Source organism: Podarcis melisellensis (assembly GCF_964234715.1).
Source record: "Podarcis melisellensis genome assembly, chromosome: 17".
Lineage (NCBI taxonomy): Eukaryota > Metazoa > Chordata > Lepidosauria > Squamata > Lacertidae > Podarcis > Podarcis melisellensis.
In genome coordinates this window covers 4,243,280-4,258,171 of record NC_138534.1, presented here as the reverse complement: position 1 = coordinate 4,258,171, position 14,892 = coordinate 4,243,280, and the positions used below count along the sequence as shown (strand labels likewise).

The 14,892-nt window shown below is 47.7% G+C and overlaps 1 protein-coding gene across 3 annotated transcripts in view; it reads right to left on the bottom strand.

Moving 5' to 3' along the window:
- PLXNA3 (plexin A3) overlaps window positions 1–14,892 on the bottom strand; it is a 71,733-nt gene that overhangs the window by 21,199 nt on the left and 35,642 nt on the right. For all 3 annotated transcript variants that reach the window (XM_081893667.1, XM_081893666.1, XM_081893668.1), the window contains exons 11-18: window positions 8,721–8,817; window positions 7,478–7,668; window positions 6,832–6,977; window positions 4,743–4,863; window positions 4,357–4,493; window positions 3,247–3,420; window positions 1,765–1,858; window positions 594–833 (exon numbers count right to left, since the gene is read on the bottom strand). In XM_081893667.1, the coding sequence (XP_081749793.1) occupies window positions 594–833; window positions 1,765–1,858; window positions 3,247–3,420; window positions 4,357–4,493; window positions 4,743–4,863; window positions 6,832–6,977; window positions 7,478–7,668; window positions 8,721–8,817 (1,200 nt within the window). The remainder of the gene's footprint in view (window positions 1–593; window positions 834–1,764; window positions 1,859–3,246; window positions 3,421–4,356; window positions 4,494–4,742; window positions 4,864–6,831; window positions 6,978–7,477; window positions 7,669–8,720; window positions 8,818–14,892) is intronic.

The window sequence follows — 14,892 nt, the reverse complement described above, 5'->3', positions numbered from 1 at the left end:
AATTCCTTAATCATTGGGAATCCTCCTCAGACCACCTCAACCAGATTTCACCAAACAAGGCCTATATTTACTCACACCTACTTTGCTGTCATAAGGTCTAGAAAAAAGTTTTTAAAATATATATGAAAGAAAACTAAATTCTCAATTTCCGATCAAATTCTGTACAGTGGTACCTCGGGGTACATACGCTTCAGGTTACAGACTCCGATAACCCAGAAATAGTACCTCGGGTTAAGAGCTTCAGGATGAGAACAGAAATCGTGCTCTGGCGGCGCGGCAGCAGCGGGAGGCCCCATTAGCTAAAGTGGTGCTTCAGGTTAAGAACAGTTTCAGGTTAATAACAGACCTCCAGAACAAATTAAGTACTTAACCCGAGGTACCACTGTATTTGAATGCCACAACCATAAAATAGGCACTCCTTTCCTTTTTGGAATGCTTATCTCTAACCAAAAGGTAAAAAGCCACATTATGCTGGAGAAAATAATTCTGTCATGGTTTTCTCTTTCAGTAGGCTTTGAGCAGGCTATCATTTGATTGGCTTGAGGTTTTCAACCATTAACGTTTGAAAAGCCCTGACACAAACGCTTCAGTACCTTGAGGACTACATGGGATCCAGGCTTAATCTCCAGGATGCCGCTGGGACCAAATGGCTCAAAGCTGGGGTCAGGGTAGTAGGTAAAGGCGGAGCGGTTCAAGGTACGAGCGGCTGCCACATCATCCAAGAGGAAGCCAAACTCGTCAGGGTGAGCACCTGCAAGGGGCAGGGCCTCCTCCCCAGGTATGATGCCAGGGGCCTTGCACAACATCACCGAATCATTCAGCACCTGGCAACTCTGCAAGGAAGGAAAAACAGACACCCCACAACTGAGGGGGAACAAAGAATAATCCGCTACGCTTGGCTTCTGACCTTCAACACCCAACCGCGCATACCTACTCTGCTGTCTCAAAGACCAGCAGTCCTTACTTCTGACATGCAGAGCCTTGGCTTTCACAATTAGCTCTCAAAAAGTATGTTGCCTTTTAAGGGATTGGAAGGGAGGACTATTCCCTCCCTCCCAGAATGCTTTGGGCCTCCTAATCTTTATCTTGGATTCAAGACAGAGACAGATATGTTTAAGAACCATTTCATGGTTTTACTTACAATTTTATGGTTTACATTTTATGGTTTTTACTTACAGAGTCTTGGGAGTGGAAATACATGATTAAGAAAATATATATCACATGATGGAGTTTCCTTCTGAACTTCACCATCCAGAATGAAAGTGGGAGATCATATGTCTGAATAGTTCCTTAAGCTACAGACCTTCTATCAGACGGTGGAGGGAGAATGTGCAGTGAGTTTATATACAGTCAACTCGCAACTAGTGTGCATTCAACTTATGCAATCACAGCTTTACACACTTGGCGGCTGGCCAGCTACAATCACACAAATTTAATGCACAAAAGATGGACAGTTTAAAAGCGGAAGTGAAAACCTGGCAAAAGTTTGAAGTTAAGAACTACAGGTGCAATGGACATTCTGCTCTTGAACTCCTGGGTATGGAGGATTGATCTGTAGATCAACAAACATGTTTTAAGCCAAGTGATAGTACTGGTTGATACACAATATGGGTGAGTGGTATATTGTTTCTTAGAGCAGAGTAGCTAACCTGATGGTGCAAATCCCTTCTCTCTCCCTCCCTCTCTCCTCTATGTCTGTCAATTGCCTCTTTTTTGCTGCACACTCAGTCTGCGTCAGTTTAGCCCACTCCACAGAAGACTCACATTGATGGTTTCTATTCCCCCATAGGCAGCTCGAACACGGGGCTCCTGGATCGTCAGCAGGTGGGTCCCACTCACTGTGAGACTAGTACTACCACTGTAGGGTGGGGGTAAGAAAAGACAGAAGGGGAGGTAAATGGATTCAGCCCACAGACACTGTGGTGGTGCAGATGATAAAGAGAAGACCTTGCCAAAGAAAGGGCAATTCGTGACTTTGGTAAGACCCCATTCTCATAATGGCACCCACCAGGCATGTGGCAATGGCAAGGAGACCAGGGATACAGTTGCATGGAGAAGACCAGGTATGCTCAGAATGTCACAGGTGCCTTCCTTTGCAGATGAGCCAAGTGAAGTTCACACAAGATGAAAGCTAGTGCGCTCCCTATGTGTGTTCCCTCTCCCTTTCCAAAACTCAATTTCCCCAGTGTTCGCCATTAACCTTGAGCATAGAAGTCAACTCCTAGGGGCTGAGGTCCCTTTGACCCCCCCCCCAAATATACAGTTGATAAAATTAAAAACATGCATACATATCTACTAATAAATCAGTAGCTCCTTTTGGCTTAACTCCACTGCCTGTAAATGTTGTCCTCTCCATGCTTTTTAATTTGGAAGATGTGCCACAAAGTAAAAAACAAACACCCCACCACATTGCCCTGTGTTCTTCAAGCCTCTTTCCTTCCTTGCTCCCTTCTGCAGGGGTGACTTGCTTCCTGCAAGCCTGATCTCCATGCTTCTTTGCTCACTGACACACCCAATCTCCATGTTCCTTTGCCCAGCCACACACCCGATCTGCACCCCCCAACCTGCATGATCTCCACAGACTGCTCCTTCACCCAACCTTCACCCCCCTACATAGTTCCAAGTTTCAAAAATCATGATATATCACTAAATTGTGGTGTTTAGCTGGTGATATATCACAGTGCTGAAAACCAGGTATCACTCAGCCCTAGTGGAGGGATGCCTGTATATGCAATATTGTCCTTGGAATAGGATAAGGTGTGTGTGTGTCTCTAAATATCTATCTATCTGTTGGAATCTAAACAAATTGCTGGCCTAGAAGATGAGACTGTTGTTGTCAAACATGGGTTCCCAGCTGTAGTTGGACTACAACTCCCATCATCCCTGACCACTGGTCCTGCTAGCTAGGGATGATGGGAGTTGTAGTTCAACAACAGCTGGGGACCATAGTTTGAGAAACACTGAGATGGGAGACAGATTGAATAAACGAGACAAAGCAGAAGTGTCTAAAGTAAAACTTTTTAAATGTGATGGATGGAGGGCAGCCCCCAATTTTCCTCTCTGAGTCATGAGGGGGTGGGGAAGCATCAGGGCCCTCCCCACTAAGCAGCAGTCACGAGGAAGCAGGGGGGAGAGCCTTATTTCCTCAGTTACTCCCATCTACTGATTTGGGGCCTGGGCACTGTCCTGTGGGAATGAGAGATGCTTAGTAAAGAAGCTTAGAGCTGTCACAGGCTCATCACTTACTTGGCAATGCTCCAGGCAGGCTCTATCCCTGTGACAACCGGGTCAGGGCTGTAGCGGAAGGAGACTGTGCCGTTGGTGCTGATGTTAGCACGGTCAATGCGAAGGCTGAGCTCAGCGAGGCCTGGGCCTAGGGCTGAGGGGGGAGACAGGCAGACAATCTCCCCTGCGCTACGCCTTGGGAGAGGGAAACTGAGAGTTATTGCCCCTAAAGAAACAAACACAGCCTCCTCACAAATAATCTAACCTCAAAAATTATGCTTCCTCCACACCCCATCATTCAACACCTTCCACTTTCCCCTCACCCACGTTGCACAGTCCAATGTAAACACAGAGCTTCCCTCCTCTGTGCCACCTTACGTCTCAGGCCATGGACTTATTTTGTTTTTATCCTGCTCTAGGGCAGCACACCTGATTCTCCCCACCACCACCACCCTATTCTATTCTGAGGTAGATTACACTGAAAGGCAGTTAACAGGGTTGAGGAGCTTCATGGCTGAGTGGGGATTTGAACCTGGCCCTCCTCAATTCTGGCTGGATACTCTGCCTGCTGCACCATGCTGATTCTCAGTTCATAGCCTCTACACAACAAGGAGCTGCTATGCAAAAAATAAACGGGCCTAGGGATCATCCAGACTTGTGCTTCTCCCGTGCTAGAAAGCATGGGGCCAAGCAGATTTCCACTTGTCCAGTGCTTTCTAGGCAGTTTTGCGCCCTTGCCCATGGTGCCAGGGACCCCCTGCATGGGTGAAACAGACCTCTGGGGTCTGCAGACTGCCAATTGGTAACCACTGACCTAAAGAGTCCTTTCAGCCCAAGGGCTTCTACTCGCCCAGCGGAGCTTTCCCCTCATCTCCTCCACTTGCGCCCACCCTCCCCCCCCAAAAAAAAGGCTTGGAGGGGATTTCAGGTCAACTCCCAGAACAGAGCTTGGGGGAGGAGATGGGGGGATTGTTCCGCCTGCTGCCATGCTTGTCCTGAATGGACATTCACCTCAGCGCGATGCTGAATTCCACCCAATCCCTTCCCCCACCCAAACCCAATTTAATAGTGAGCCTGTCCAGGAGTTCCCAGCCAACTCCACTGAAACCTGAATGGCACCCCAAACAATACCTTATCAGCTGGCATGGTGCTCCCCGGATCACAACACTGACATTGCTCCCAGCATCCAGATGCGTTCCCAGGAGGCTGATTTTCGTCCCGCCTGAGGCAGGACCTCGTTCTGGGTATACCCCATGAAAACTGGGGGTCTACATGAGGAAACAGGTAGAAATTAATAATGAAGATACACTTCACAAACAGTCTCCCCCTTCCCTCAAGCTGATTAACATGGACACCCCTTCCAGAACCAGACTACTTTTTGGGTCTGGGGCTCAGGAAACACCCCTTCCCACAGATAAACGCGCCCACAGTTTACAAGCAAGGCTTCTACCATGTACTTCATTGCTTATCATATAAGCTAAATATGCCTATTGAGCCCTAACCCCCACCCTGATTACCACAAAAGTGAAGGGAGTATCTGACTGGGTCCGGTAGTCAGCACTGCAATCGCCTACGCACAGCTCCACAGGCCCAGGGGGAGGGTCAGGCAAGAGCGATGGCTCCAGTTCGCATACCAGCCTGAGGGGAGAAAGGGTGATTTGTCAGAAGAATATGGCTTCCTCCCCATCCCATCGCCACCACACCAATCCCTGCCGCCCCATTGAGTCCACCACATCCCTTCCCTTCACAAGGCCATCAATTGCTTCTAATTCTTCATTCCACAATGGCCCATGTCATAATTTATTTTTGCACAGCTCAGCTCTCTTTGTCTTGCCCCAGACTGCAGGTTTGTTAAGGCCTTGCAAGAAATACTCCTTGAACAGAATGACGTTTGCCTGGTAAACCTTTTAGTCTGGTCAGTGCTCTTCCCTGGGGAGGGGATGACTCCTCATTTCCTCAGGAGTGCCTGTTAGGTCAGCAGCATTAGCCTTGGTCAGAGAGGCCTTCAATGAAATCCTCTAAATTTTCCTGGCATCTCTCCTAGCTGCCCAATGAATACTTTTGGCCTGGCCTATCTTTTCACCTCAATCAAGGCAGCACCAACATCCTTCTCAGCACAAAATACAGTGGAGCCTCGGGTGATGTAGCCTCTGGCTTACGTCACCCTCGGCTTGCAACTGGTGCAAACCCGGAAGTACTGGAACGGGTTACTTCCGGGTTCGCGCCATTCGTGCACATGCAGTCGCGATAAATCGCGTCTGTGCATGCGCAGAAGCACTAAACTGCGCTGCGCACGTGTGCAGACACGACACGACACGGCACTTTGGGTTGCGACGTTTTCGGGTTGTGGCGGGGCTCCCCACCGTAACCCGAGGTTCCACTGTATAAGGAAAACTCAGAGGTTTCTGCAATAAGGGACTAGGGACGCCATCTTGTTTTGCATTGCGAAGGCACCTTCCACCCACCGCCCCGCCCAAACAAGACGCACAGAGGAAGCAATAAATTCATGATCATGGCGGATCTGAGTCTCCCACCTGTTAAGACTGAAAATGTTACCCATCCATGTGCTATTGAAATATCAAAGTCCACTTTGGCCTACCAAAGAGCTTATCTACACTTTCCCCTTTGCCCCACTCTTTCCAGGCATGGTCCACACTTTAAAGTTTTGTGTCCAAGTCCCCCTCCTTTTTTTTGCTCTGGATCTTTCCCCATGAAAACCCTGGAGCAAACGGCAATCCATGAAAAAGCCAAACTGAATGCTAAAGCACGGATTTTCGTAGGGAAAGTGGGAAATAAAGCTTAAACACAGAGCTCTGGAAAAAGCAGAGCAAAAGTTAAGTGTGGCTAACCCCCAAGAAAACCCATTATTGGTAGTTTAGACCAGTTTTACCAAAGTGAGAGAATCTGGGCATGGGAACCTTGTTTCTGGAGTTTAAGAGGGAAACATTTAGACAAACATGTCTAAATTCAAATGAGTGGAACATGCCGGGATGACACTGGGGGACGTGGGGGGAGGAAAAGACTAATTTATTGTCCTTTCTTGCAACATAAATCTTTCTGGTCTGATCAGAAAGTGTGAAGATTAAAATGATAGCTTCATCAAGTACAACTGTATGCTCTTTAGCTCACTGTATTGGCTGCTTTTCATTCTTCCGATTTTGCAACCCTGCAGCCTTCCTTCTTAGATATTATTTTGTTTTTAGTTAATATGACAAACCTGCCTGGAAGCCCTGGCTCACAAATGCACGAGAACCAAGTGCTATAACTAAAAGGCACTCTGCCATAAATTGTACTTTATGATCCTGGGCTTGTTCCAAAGCTGCTGATCAGAGTTTCTTCCATTCTGGGAAAAAGGGATACTCTGGTTAACTGTGGACTTCCTGGTGTAAGTACAAAGGGAGGAGTGAAGGAGCTGCATTCACAGAGTTCTGCCATTAAATGCACCACCAGGTCCAGGAGGTGGTGTTAAGTGAGAGACCATGAACCACACAGTTGTTTTTGCAGTTTTGCGCCTACCCAAATTCCCTGTTCTATACCTTCCCTTGACAGCACCCCGCAGGCTCCTCCTCCACCAGCACCCAGTGTTTTCAGAAAACCCTCACCAACCTCTCAGCGCTGATGTATTCAGCAGAGAGAGAAGTGCAGCGCACGCCTGCCACACGGACCCCCACCTCGAAGAAATGAAGCCCCAGGTTCTCTCCCCAAACTGTCACTCGTGTCCCACCTTCCTTGGGGCCAGTCAATGGCAACACCTGCAGAGAGATTGGGGGTGGGAGGGGAAGACAAAGGAAGGCTGCTCATTGGGGGGAGGGAACCCAGCGAGGTTTGCAGGGGTTCCAAAAAAGAAGGAAAAAGCACCACAGTAAGAAAACGTGGGTGGCGCTGTGGGTTAAAACACAGAGCCTAGGACTTGCCAGTCAGAAGGTCGGCGGTTCGAATCCCCGTGACGGGGTGTTGCTCAGTCCCTGCTCCTGCCAACCTAGCAGTTTCAAAGCACGTCAAAGTGCAAGTAGATAAATAGGTACCACTCCGGCGGGAAGGTAAACGGCGTTTCCGTGTGCTGCTCTGGTTCGCCAGAAGCGGCTTAGTCATGCTGGCCACATGACCAGGAAGCTGTACGCCGGCTCCCTCAGCCAATAAAGCGAGATGAGTGCTGCAACATGAGTGCTGCAACCCCAGAGTTGGCCACGACGGGACCTAATGGTCAGGGGTCCCTTTACCTTTAAGAGAACCGCTAAGCAGTTTTTCTTACCTGGGTGATGCGGGGGTGGGTGCAGCGGGCCCCCCGCCGTCCAGGTGGCACCCAATTCTGCCGGGAAGCAGGGCAGTGAGGGCGCAAGAGACAACGGCGTTCTGGAACACACCAACCACACTCATAGCGCGGGTCTGACTTGAGGCAGAGTCCGCAGCTGGAGCGCTGGGCTGAACACTTGTACAACAGAGCTGGGGAGAGGGAAGAACAACATGGAGATGAAATGAAAGGAACTTCCTCTCTTCTCAATGCACCAGATTGCCACCTCCCTTAAAGACTCCTCCACCTACGCTGGCAAACTAAACCAAGCAGTGTGGGCCAAGATTCAGCTGCATGCTTAACATGGCAGAATCACCATAAACGTTTTAGTAGGTTAGCTTCTTAATGCAACTGTGTCTTTGAATGCACCCAGGCTATAAATTATCACACCAGGGTCAACCAAGATGCAGGACTGAAGCTCAGAGGTACAGCATCTGCTCTGCACGAGTAAAGTCCCAGGTTTAAATCCCCAGCAGATCCAGATAGGCCAGCAAAAATATGTCCAGTCTAAGACCCTGGGAAGATTCTAGCAGGAAGTGTAGACAAAACTAAGGTAGATGAACCAACAGTTGGATACAGTTTAAGACAGCTTCTCTATCTTCCAGAGACGGCTTTACCATACATACATCAGGGTTAAGTCACTTGTTTTAGGCAGCACCAGAAGTAGGGAAGGAGTGACAGATGAAGGCAGAAAATTGGTGACTGAAGAGTGTAGTAAAAAAAAAAAAGTGTTGGCCTTAGCAGTGCTGGTAGGTGGGTGTTGAGAACAGAGGCGGAGCAAGGTGGGGGCGGTCCGCCCTGGGTGTCATCCCTGGGACACACACTACCACTAGCTCTGCCTTTGTCCATCCCTATGGGTGCTGCGCAGTGCACCCCGTCCTTAGCCCCTATGGGCGCCATGTGGCGCAGTTCACCCTGCCCATATGGACGGTTTGCCCCACCCCTGGGCGCATCGCCCCAGGTGCCCAAGAGGCTTCCTCTGCCACTAGTTGAGAAGGGGCATTTCTGTTCTTCAGGCTGCAAAAAGTTTTGGAACGGCACTAATGTGCCTTGGTGTACTGCATTCCTACTATCACTTTGTAAGGTCTCTCCGTAACAAAATGTTCATTTTAGAAAACTGGAAAGTGATTCATGAAAAATCAGACCTAAAGCACCTCCATTAGTACAAATGCTAATCTACACACTCTGCATCTAGGGCTCATACCTTTGAACCCTGGTGGCTTGTCAATGGCGAAGTCTCCATCCCAAATGACATCAAAATCCAGCGGCAGTTCCCCCAGGTCATCACTGTCATACCAGTACTGTGGGAAAGAGATGGGTCACAAATGTATGAGAGGGCAGAATACCAGGAATTGATTCACCTGTCAATTTCCGTTTCTCATTTTCCCAATCTTAAATTGGGTTTTCCACATTTCTGCAACAATAATTTGCATTTAAAAATGAACCATCATGAAAATTTGTCAACATGTTAGGGTGAGATTCTCCTAAAATATACATTTTTGTATGCAGTTTTGACAAATATACCCATTTTTAAAAAGCAATTTTCCCCAATATTTTTATATGTTATTCTTTAATGTAAACTTTTCTCTAATATATGCATTTTCACACACACTGGTTGCTAGGGAATGAAGAAGAAGAAGAAGAAGAGTTTGGATTTGATATCCCGCTTTATCACTACCCTAAGGAGTCTCAAAGTGGCTAACAGTCTCCTTTTCCCTTCTGTAATGGTTCTAGGGGTTGCTCATGCATAAGCCAGTGCTTATCTCCCCGGCTGGGTACAATCACCTAGCTGGGTTGCCTAAGTGAACCTTTTCTGTTCGGACAGCCACTCACCTGTGGCTGACTCAATCGCTGACAGAATCCGTCAGTGGGCGTTTCTTAAACTTCTTCCAGCAAAGAAGCTCTTTGATGCCTAGTCTCCTCCTACTCTCCCTGCGCGAAAGCCTTCTGCGCAAGGAGGGCGTGGGCAACGGAGGACCCCTACTCTCCCCGCTGGTCCCAGGCAAGGAGTCATGGGACCGCCTCGCCACTTCCCCCACCTGCCCCCCTTCTCCACTGGTGCTACGCTGATTCTCTTCCCCAGAAGATGGGCTGCTTCTCCTGATCCCTGGGCGCTCTCTGGAATCCCTCTGGCTTTTGCTCTCTCCCTCCAGCACTGATGGCAGTTCCCTGACACCTTCCATTCCCACAACAAAACACTCTGTGAGGTGAGTGGGGCTGAGAGACTTCAGAGAAGTGTGACTGGCCCAAGGTCACCCAGAAGCTGCATGTGGAGGAGCGGGGAAGCGAACCCGGTTCACCAGATTACGAGTCCACTGCTCTTAACCACTACACCACACTGGCTCTCAATGGAGGCACAAATGGAGAAGGGTAAAGTTCAAAGGATATTTGTGTGTTGGTCTGTACATTGGTTTGAGAAGTGCAAATCAGGGAGTTTCTCATTGAAATGCAAACAATATCAAATCTGTCTCCCATCCCTACAGAGCATGACTGTCGGGATGGGAATCCCTATTCAGAAATACACCTTGGGAAAACCTAAAAGAGGGCACCTCCCCAGAATCAGACAGAGCACCCAACTGCCTTGCCACCTAGAAAGCATGAGCTGTACTTAAGAGCCTGGCAATCCCCCTTAAGGCTCAACTTTCAGACTAGGGCAGCAGCAACACACCCTCCTTTACAGAGGGTAGTCCTCTGTCTGAAGGGCTGCCTGCTCTGAGTTCTGTTTAAAGACAAAGACCTAGATGAAATCTCCCTTCATATGCATCTTTAAATTGGACTTGGAGAGGAATGGCCTTGAAGTTGCCCATCAACAGCGAGCATCTGGACAGCACACTGAGCAAGCACACAGGTCAACCCGGCGATCATCTTCCCCAGTATGAAGACATGCACTGTAGTTCTATTTAAACTGTGTGATCTTTTTAATATTTGCACATTTTATTTAGATCTGTGTCCTCCTTTGCCCTCTTTGTTGGCGTTGAGTAAACGGTCACCCTAGGTGGAAAGGACCTACTTGCTAATCTACTGAATCTGGATTATAGCCCCACTTCTTGCACTGTTAGCACTTCCTGGGTTCTCAACATGTAAGTTGGCCTCTGTTGGGATTTATTGACAGCTGCCAAAAGAAGCAGAAGCGTTTCTATAATCCCCATATTATATATTTATATTGCATGCATACACAGAACCTACAGGCACAAACCAGGAAACCTTGTTTGGAGCAGGACCTGTAAGTCCCTCCAGATGTTGGTCATGCTGGCTGGGGATGATGTTTGTTGGGAGTCCAAAAACATCTATAGAGCCTAGAGCAGGGGTTGGCAAGGTTTACCTCACCTGGGCTGGTTCACTCCAGCAGAAATCCCTCTGTGGGCCAGATTGTGCATGTGCGCATGAACGCGCACAGCCGCAATTTCCGGTGTCTGCGCGGACACAATTTCCAGCATCTGAGCGGGCAGCTTGGTTCGGGGGCGGCTTGTGGGCCAGTTAAATGCCCCACGTGGGATGCCTGTGGCCCATGGGCCTTAGGTTGCTGACTCCTGCTCTAGAGGTATGAAAGCCCTAGTGGGAAGAACGGGGAATTTGGGAGGGGCAGGTCCTCAATTCCCCCCCAGCCTTTGTTTTCCTTTAAAATGATAAAAACAATGTTTAAGCAAAGGTGTTCATGCATTTAATAGCCCCAAATGATTTCTAGAACTGTATAACAGAAATACTTTTACATAAGACTATGTACAGTATCAGATCATTACAATTTCTGTACACTGAGGACAAGCAATTGCTGAGCTGTACACGGAGAGTAATGGTTCTTTTCTTGACTTGGGAAGGGGAAGATGGGGCTTGCGCTTTGATCACATCAGAAAGCCAAAAAGTTCCTTTCTAAGATGCGCTGGCCAGAACTCCACAGGCTGTATAGTAATCCTACAAAGACCCAGCAACGAAGGGATGAAAACTTTTAAGAATCAAAGCAGGGGTTTTCCTAGCTCCTGTCTGGACGCGCTGCTAACAATCTGAACTGAAAGTAAAACAAAGCTAAAGCAACTGCTTTGCCCTGACTGGGTGCTGTAAAACTACCGTATTTTTCCATGTATAAGATTATGTTTTGTTGCTTAAAAATTTAGTAAAGCATTGGGGGTCGTCTTACACAAATGGGCTTGGGTGGGCTGGAGCCGCCATCAACCATTGCCAGACATGGCAAGCGAGAGGAGCCCAGCCGGCTCAGGCCAAGCTCCCCTGGCGGCAGAGCCCTGCAAGCTGAAGGCGGTGCTTGCCCAGTAGCTGTCACTGTTTATTCAGCAGCAGCAAGGCGCTCAGCTCCACCATTTAAACCATGGGCTGCAGCAGCAGCAGGAGGAGGAGGAAACAACAATTTGCAGCAAAACTCACCACCAACCAAAGCACTGCTGCTGGTGGTGGTCTCATCAGCATGGTTTTGGCAACCCTAGTTTGAAATATTGATTTCTTAATTTGGGGTTCAAAAAAATAGGACTTGTCTTATACACGGGGGTGTCTTATACACAGAAAACTACGGTATGCAGTTCGGCAAGGGAATAGCTTAACAGATATTGCCCAGGATGCAAAATGCCCAGTATTCAAGTTCTGGCTGCTTCACTGTGTTCATAATACTTTTTATCCCTTTCTCATGATTCTCCGGCAGTTTTTGGCAGCTGCAGCATGTTGATAATTTTCCTGAGTACAATCTCCTTTCCCCAGTGGGAAAACATTAGTTTTAAACTAACAAGCACACACCTAAATAAAACAACAATACCCAGGCATGTAATTTTATTGTGTGCACTTGTTTTAAAACTTTAAAAATTTATTTATATTTTGATCAATTGTATGCCTATTTGTTTGTCGGAGGGTTGGTTTTATTGGCATTTTCTTATGTAAATTCCATATTGCTTTATGTGCACCACTCATGGTTTTTTGTTGTTGCTGATGATATAAGTGGTAGATAAATCTTGTTTAATAAAATAAATGAACATTAGGAGTCTGAAGGTGGGGACATCCCTTGCACCATATCCAGCCCCCACAACTGCCTGTCCTGAGGTAAGAGGGAGGCATGGAGGCAATGGCAACAAGTGTCGCTCCCCAGTCTTTTCTCCAAGTACAGTGGTACCTTGGGTTAAGAACTTAATTTGCTCTGGAGGTCTGTTCTTAACCTGAAACTGTTCTTAACCTGAAGCATCACTTTAGCTAATGGGGCCTCCTGCTGCCGCTGCACTTCTGCATTTCTGTTCTCATCCTGAAGCAAAGTTCTTAACCTGAGGTAATATTTCTGTGTTAGCGGAGTCTGTAACCTGAAGCGTCTGTAACCTGAAGCGTATGTAACCCGAGGTACCACTGTAGTTGAAGTAGCTTGTTGACTAGGGCCACAGATGTAGAAAAATAAAATATTCCCTGCATCACATATATAACTTTGCTGCTATATCAGCCCTCTGTGTTCTCAGCCATTTTGTTCCTCAGCCACCTGGTTTACTTTTATTTTTATTTTTGACACATCTCTGCAGCCTTCTTTGTACTTTGCCAGCTGGAATTATTCTGCATCGCCTGCAGAACATTTGAGCCTCTTTACAGTCGGTCCATCCTCTCTCACATCATTAATGCATGTTAAAAGTAAACGGAACAAGTGCCAGCACAGATCTTCAGTAAGTCCTGCTGTTTATTTCTGCCCCAGCCAAAAGAAGAGACTCTTTAATCCTTATTAAAAAAAAAAGCAACGTGGAATCCTTCATTCCATTCCGTCAGTGTTTCCATACTACTTAACTTATAGAAATGCAACAGTGTTAATTAAGTGGAGGGGAAGGTGGGAAGGAAGATAAAGACTTTGCTGCCAAGCAGCACCCAAAAACACCATTAATCACTCCTTCTAGACTTGCTGCCCTGAAATGAGCCAAAAGGAAGGACATCCATTCACTACCTGCCTCAGACTTCCATGGTACCCCAATTCTGAGAGCAGGTGAAGCTCTGTGAGGTGCCTGCAGAGCAAACAGCTTAAGTTAGCTCAGACAAGCAAGCCAAGCCATGGACTGATGCAGTTAGCATGCTACAGTTTTGGAGGAGAGTTGTAAAGGGGTGGGGAGGGAAAGGAAGGTGGTTCCCAACTTGCAACCATTATAGGCAGATTCTCACCATTCCTACAGAAGTAATTTTGGCTTGTGGGCCTGGCTTTGGGAAAGCTCTGACATATTCGTATCTCAGTTCACCATGTCCCGAGGTGGGGGGACCTTCAAAAACCAAGGCCACAGTTTAGACACAAGAGCTCCAGTTTGCCGGCATAAACAGGGGTGCACGACTGCACCTGCTAGCCTAACCCTCAGCATCCCCACTGAGTCTACCCCAAACTTCTCAGCATTGGGGACTAGTCACACATTCACCTGAATATACAAATAACAATATAGCGGTACCTCGGGGTACGTACTTAATTCGTCCCGGAGGTCTGTTCTTAACCTGAAACTGTTCTTAACCTGAAGCACCACTTTAGCTAATGGGGCCTCCCGCTGCCGCTGTGCCGCCTCAGCACGATTTCTGTTCTCATCCTGAAGCAAAGTTCTTAACCTGAGGTAATATTTCTGGGTTAGCGGAGCCTGTAACCTGAAGCATATGTAACCTGAAGCGTATGTAACCTGAGGTACCACTATAATCCTCCCCACATGTTCAACCAAACATTCAAAGAATCATCCACCAGACTTTCCTGCTCCACACAGGAAGGCTGGTGGTGGACTTGGAGGCAGACGCCAGTGGCCACAGAGCCATGTGAGGGGCTGCTCACAGCTGCATGCTACCTCCATATACTTTATGCCCATATATGCTCTTTAAATGTATGCATAAGGCAAAAATATCATTCATACATCATGCACACGCCCTCGGGTTTGGGCATAGCTCCACGCAAAGGTGTGCATTGTAGGATCCAATGTCTGAACTAGGCAATCATGAATTCCAAATCATGAATAGGTGGTTTGAAGACCACCTATAATTATTATCTGTGATTTTTTATCCAGATTGGAGACCGGGTTGAAACCCAACACAGCACTAAGTTTTTGTTCTGTCAGCTCCTTTCACAACCAAACATTCTCCCGATCTTCCCCCCACAAGCAGCCCCTAAATCTCTTCCAACCCTCTGGAACAGATTTGGGCAGGGAACTGGGTCTGCATAGGGGGACAGAGGGCAAGTCTCCTAGTGCAAGAGGAATCCTTGTGCAGATGGAATGCAGTAGCTGGTATCAGACTCTGATGAACCTTCAAACCAAAGCTATCCTCCTGAAATTCTCTGTGCACATATACTACCACCACCCCCCGCCGCGGCCGCTGCCCAAAAGTGTCTGCAGATCAGATAAAAGTCAGTTTCCCAACAGTACTCAACGCCTGGCACCAAACCAGCCCATGTT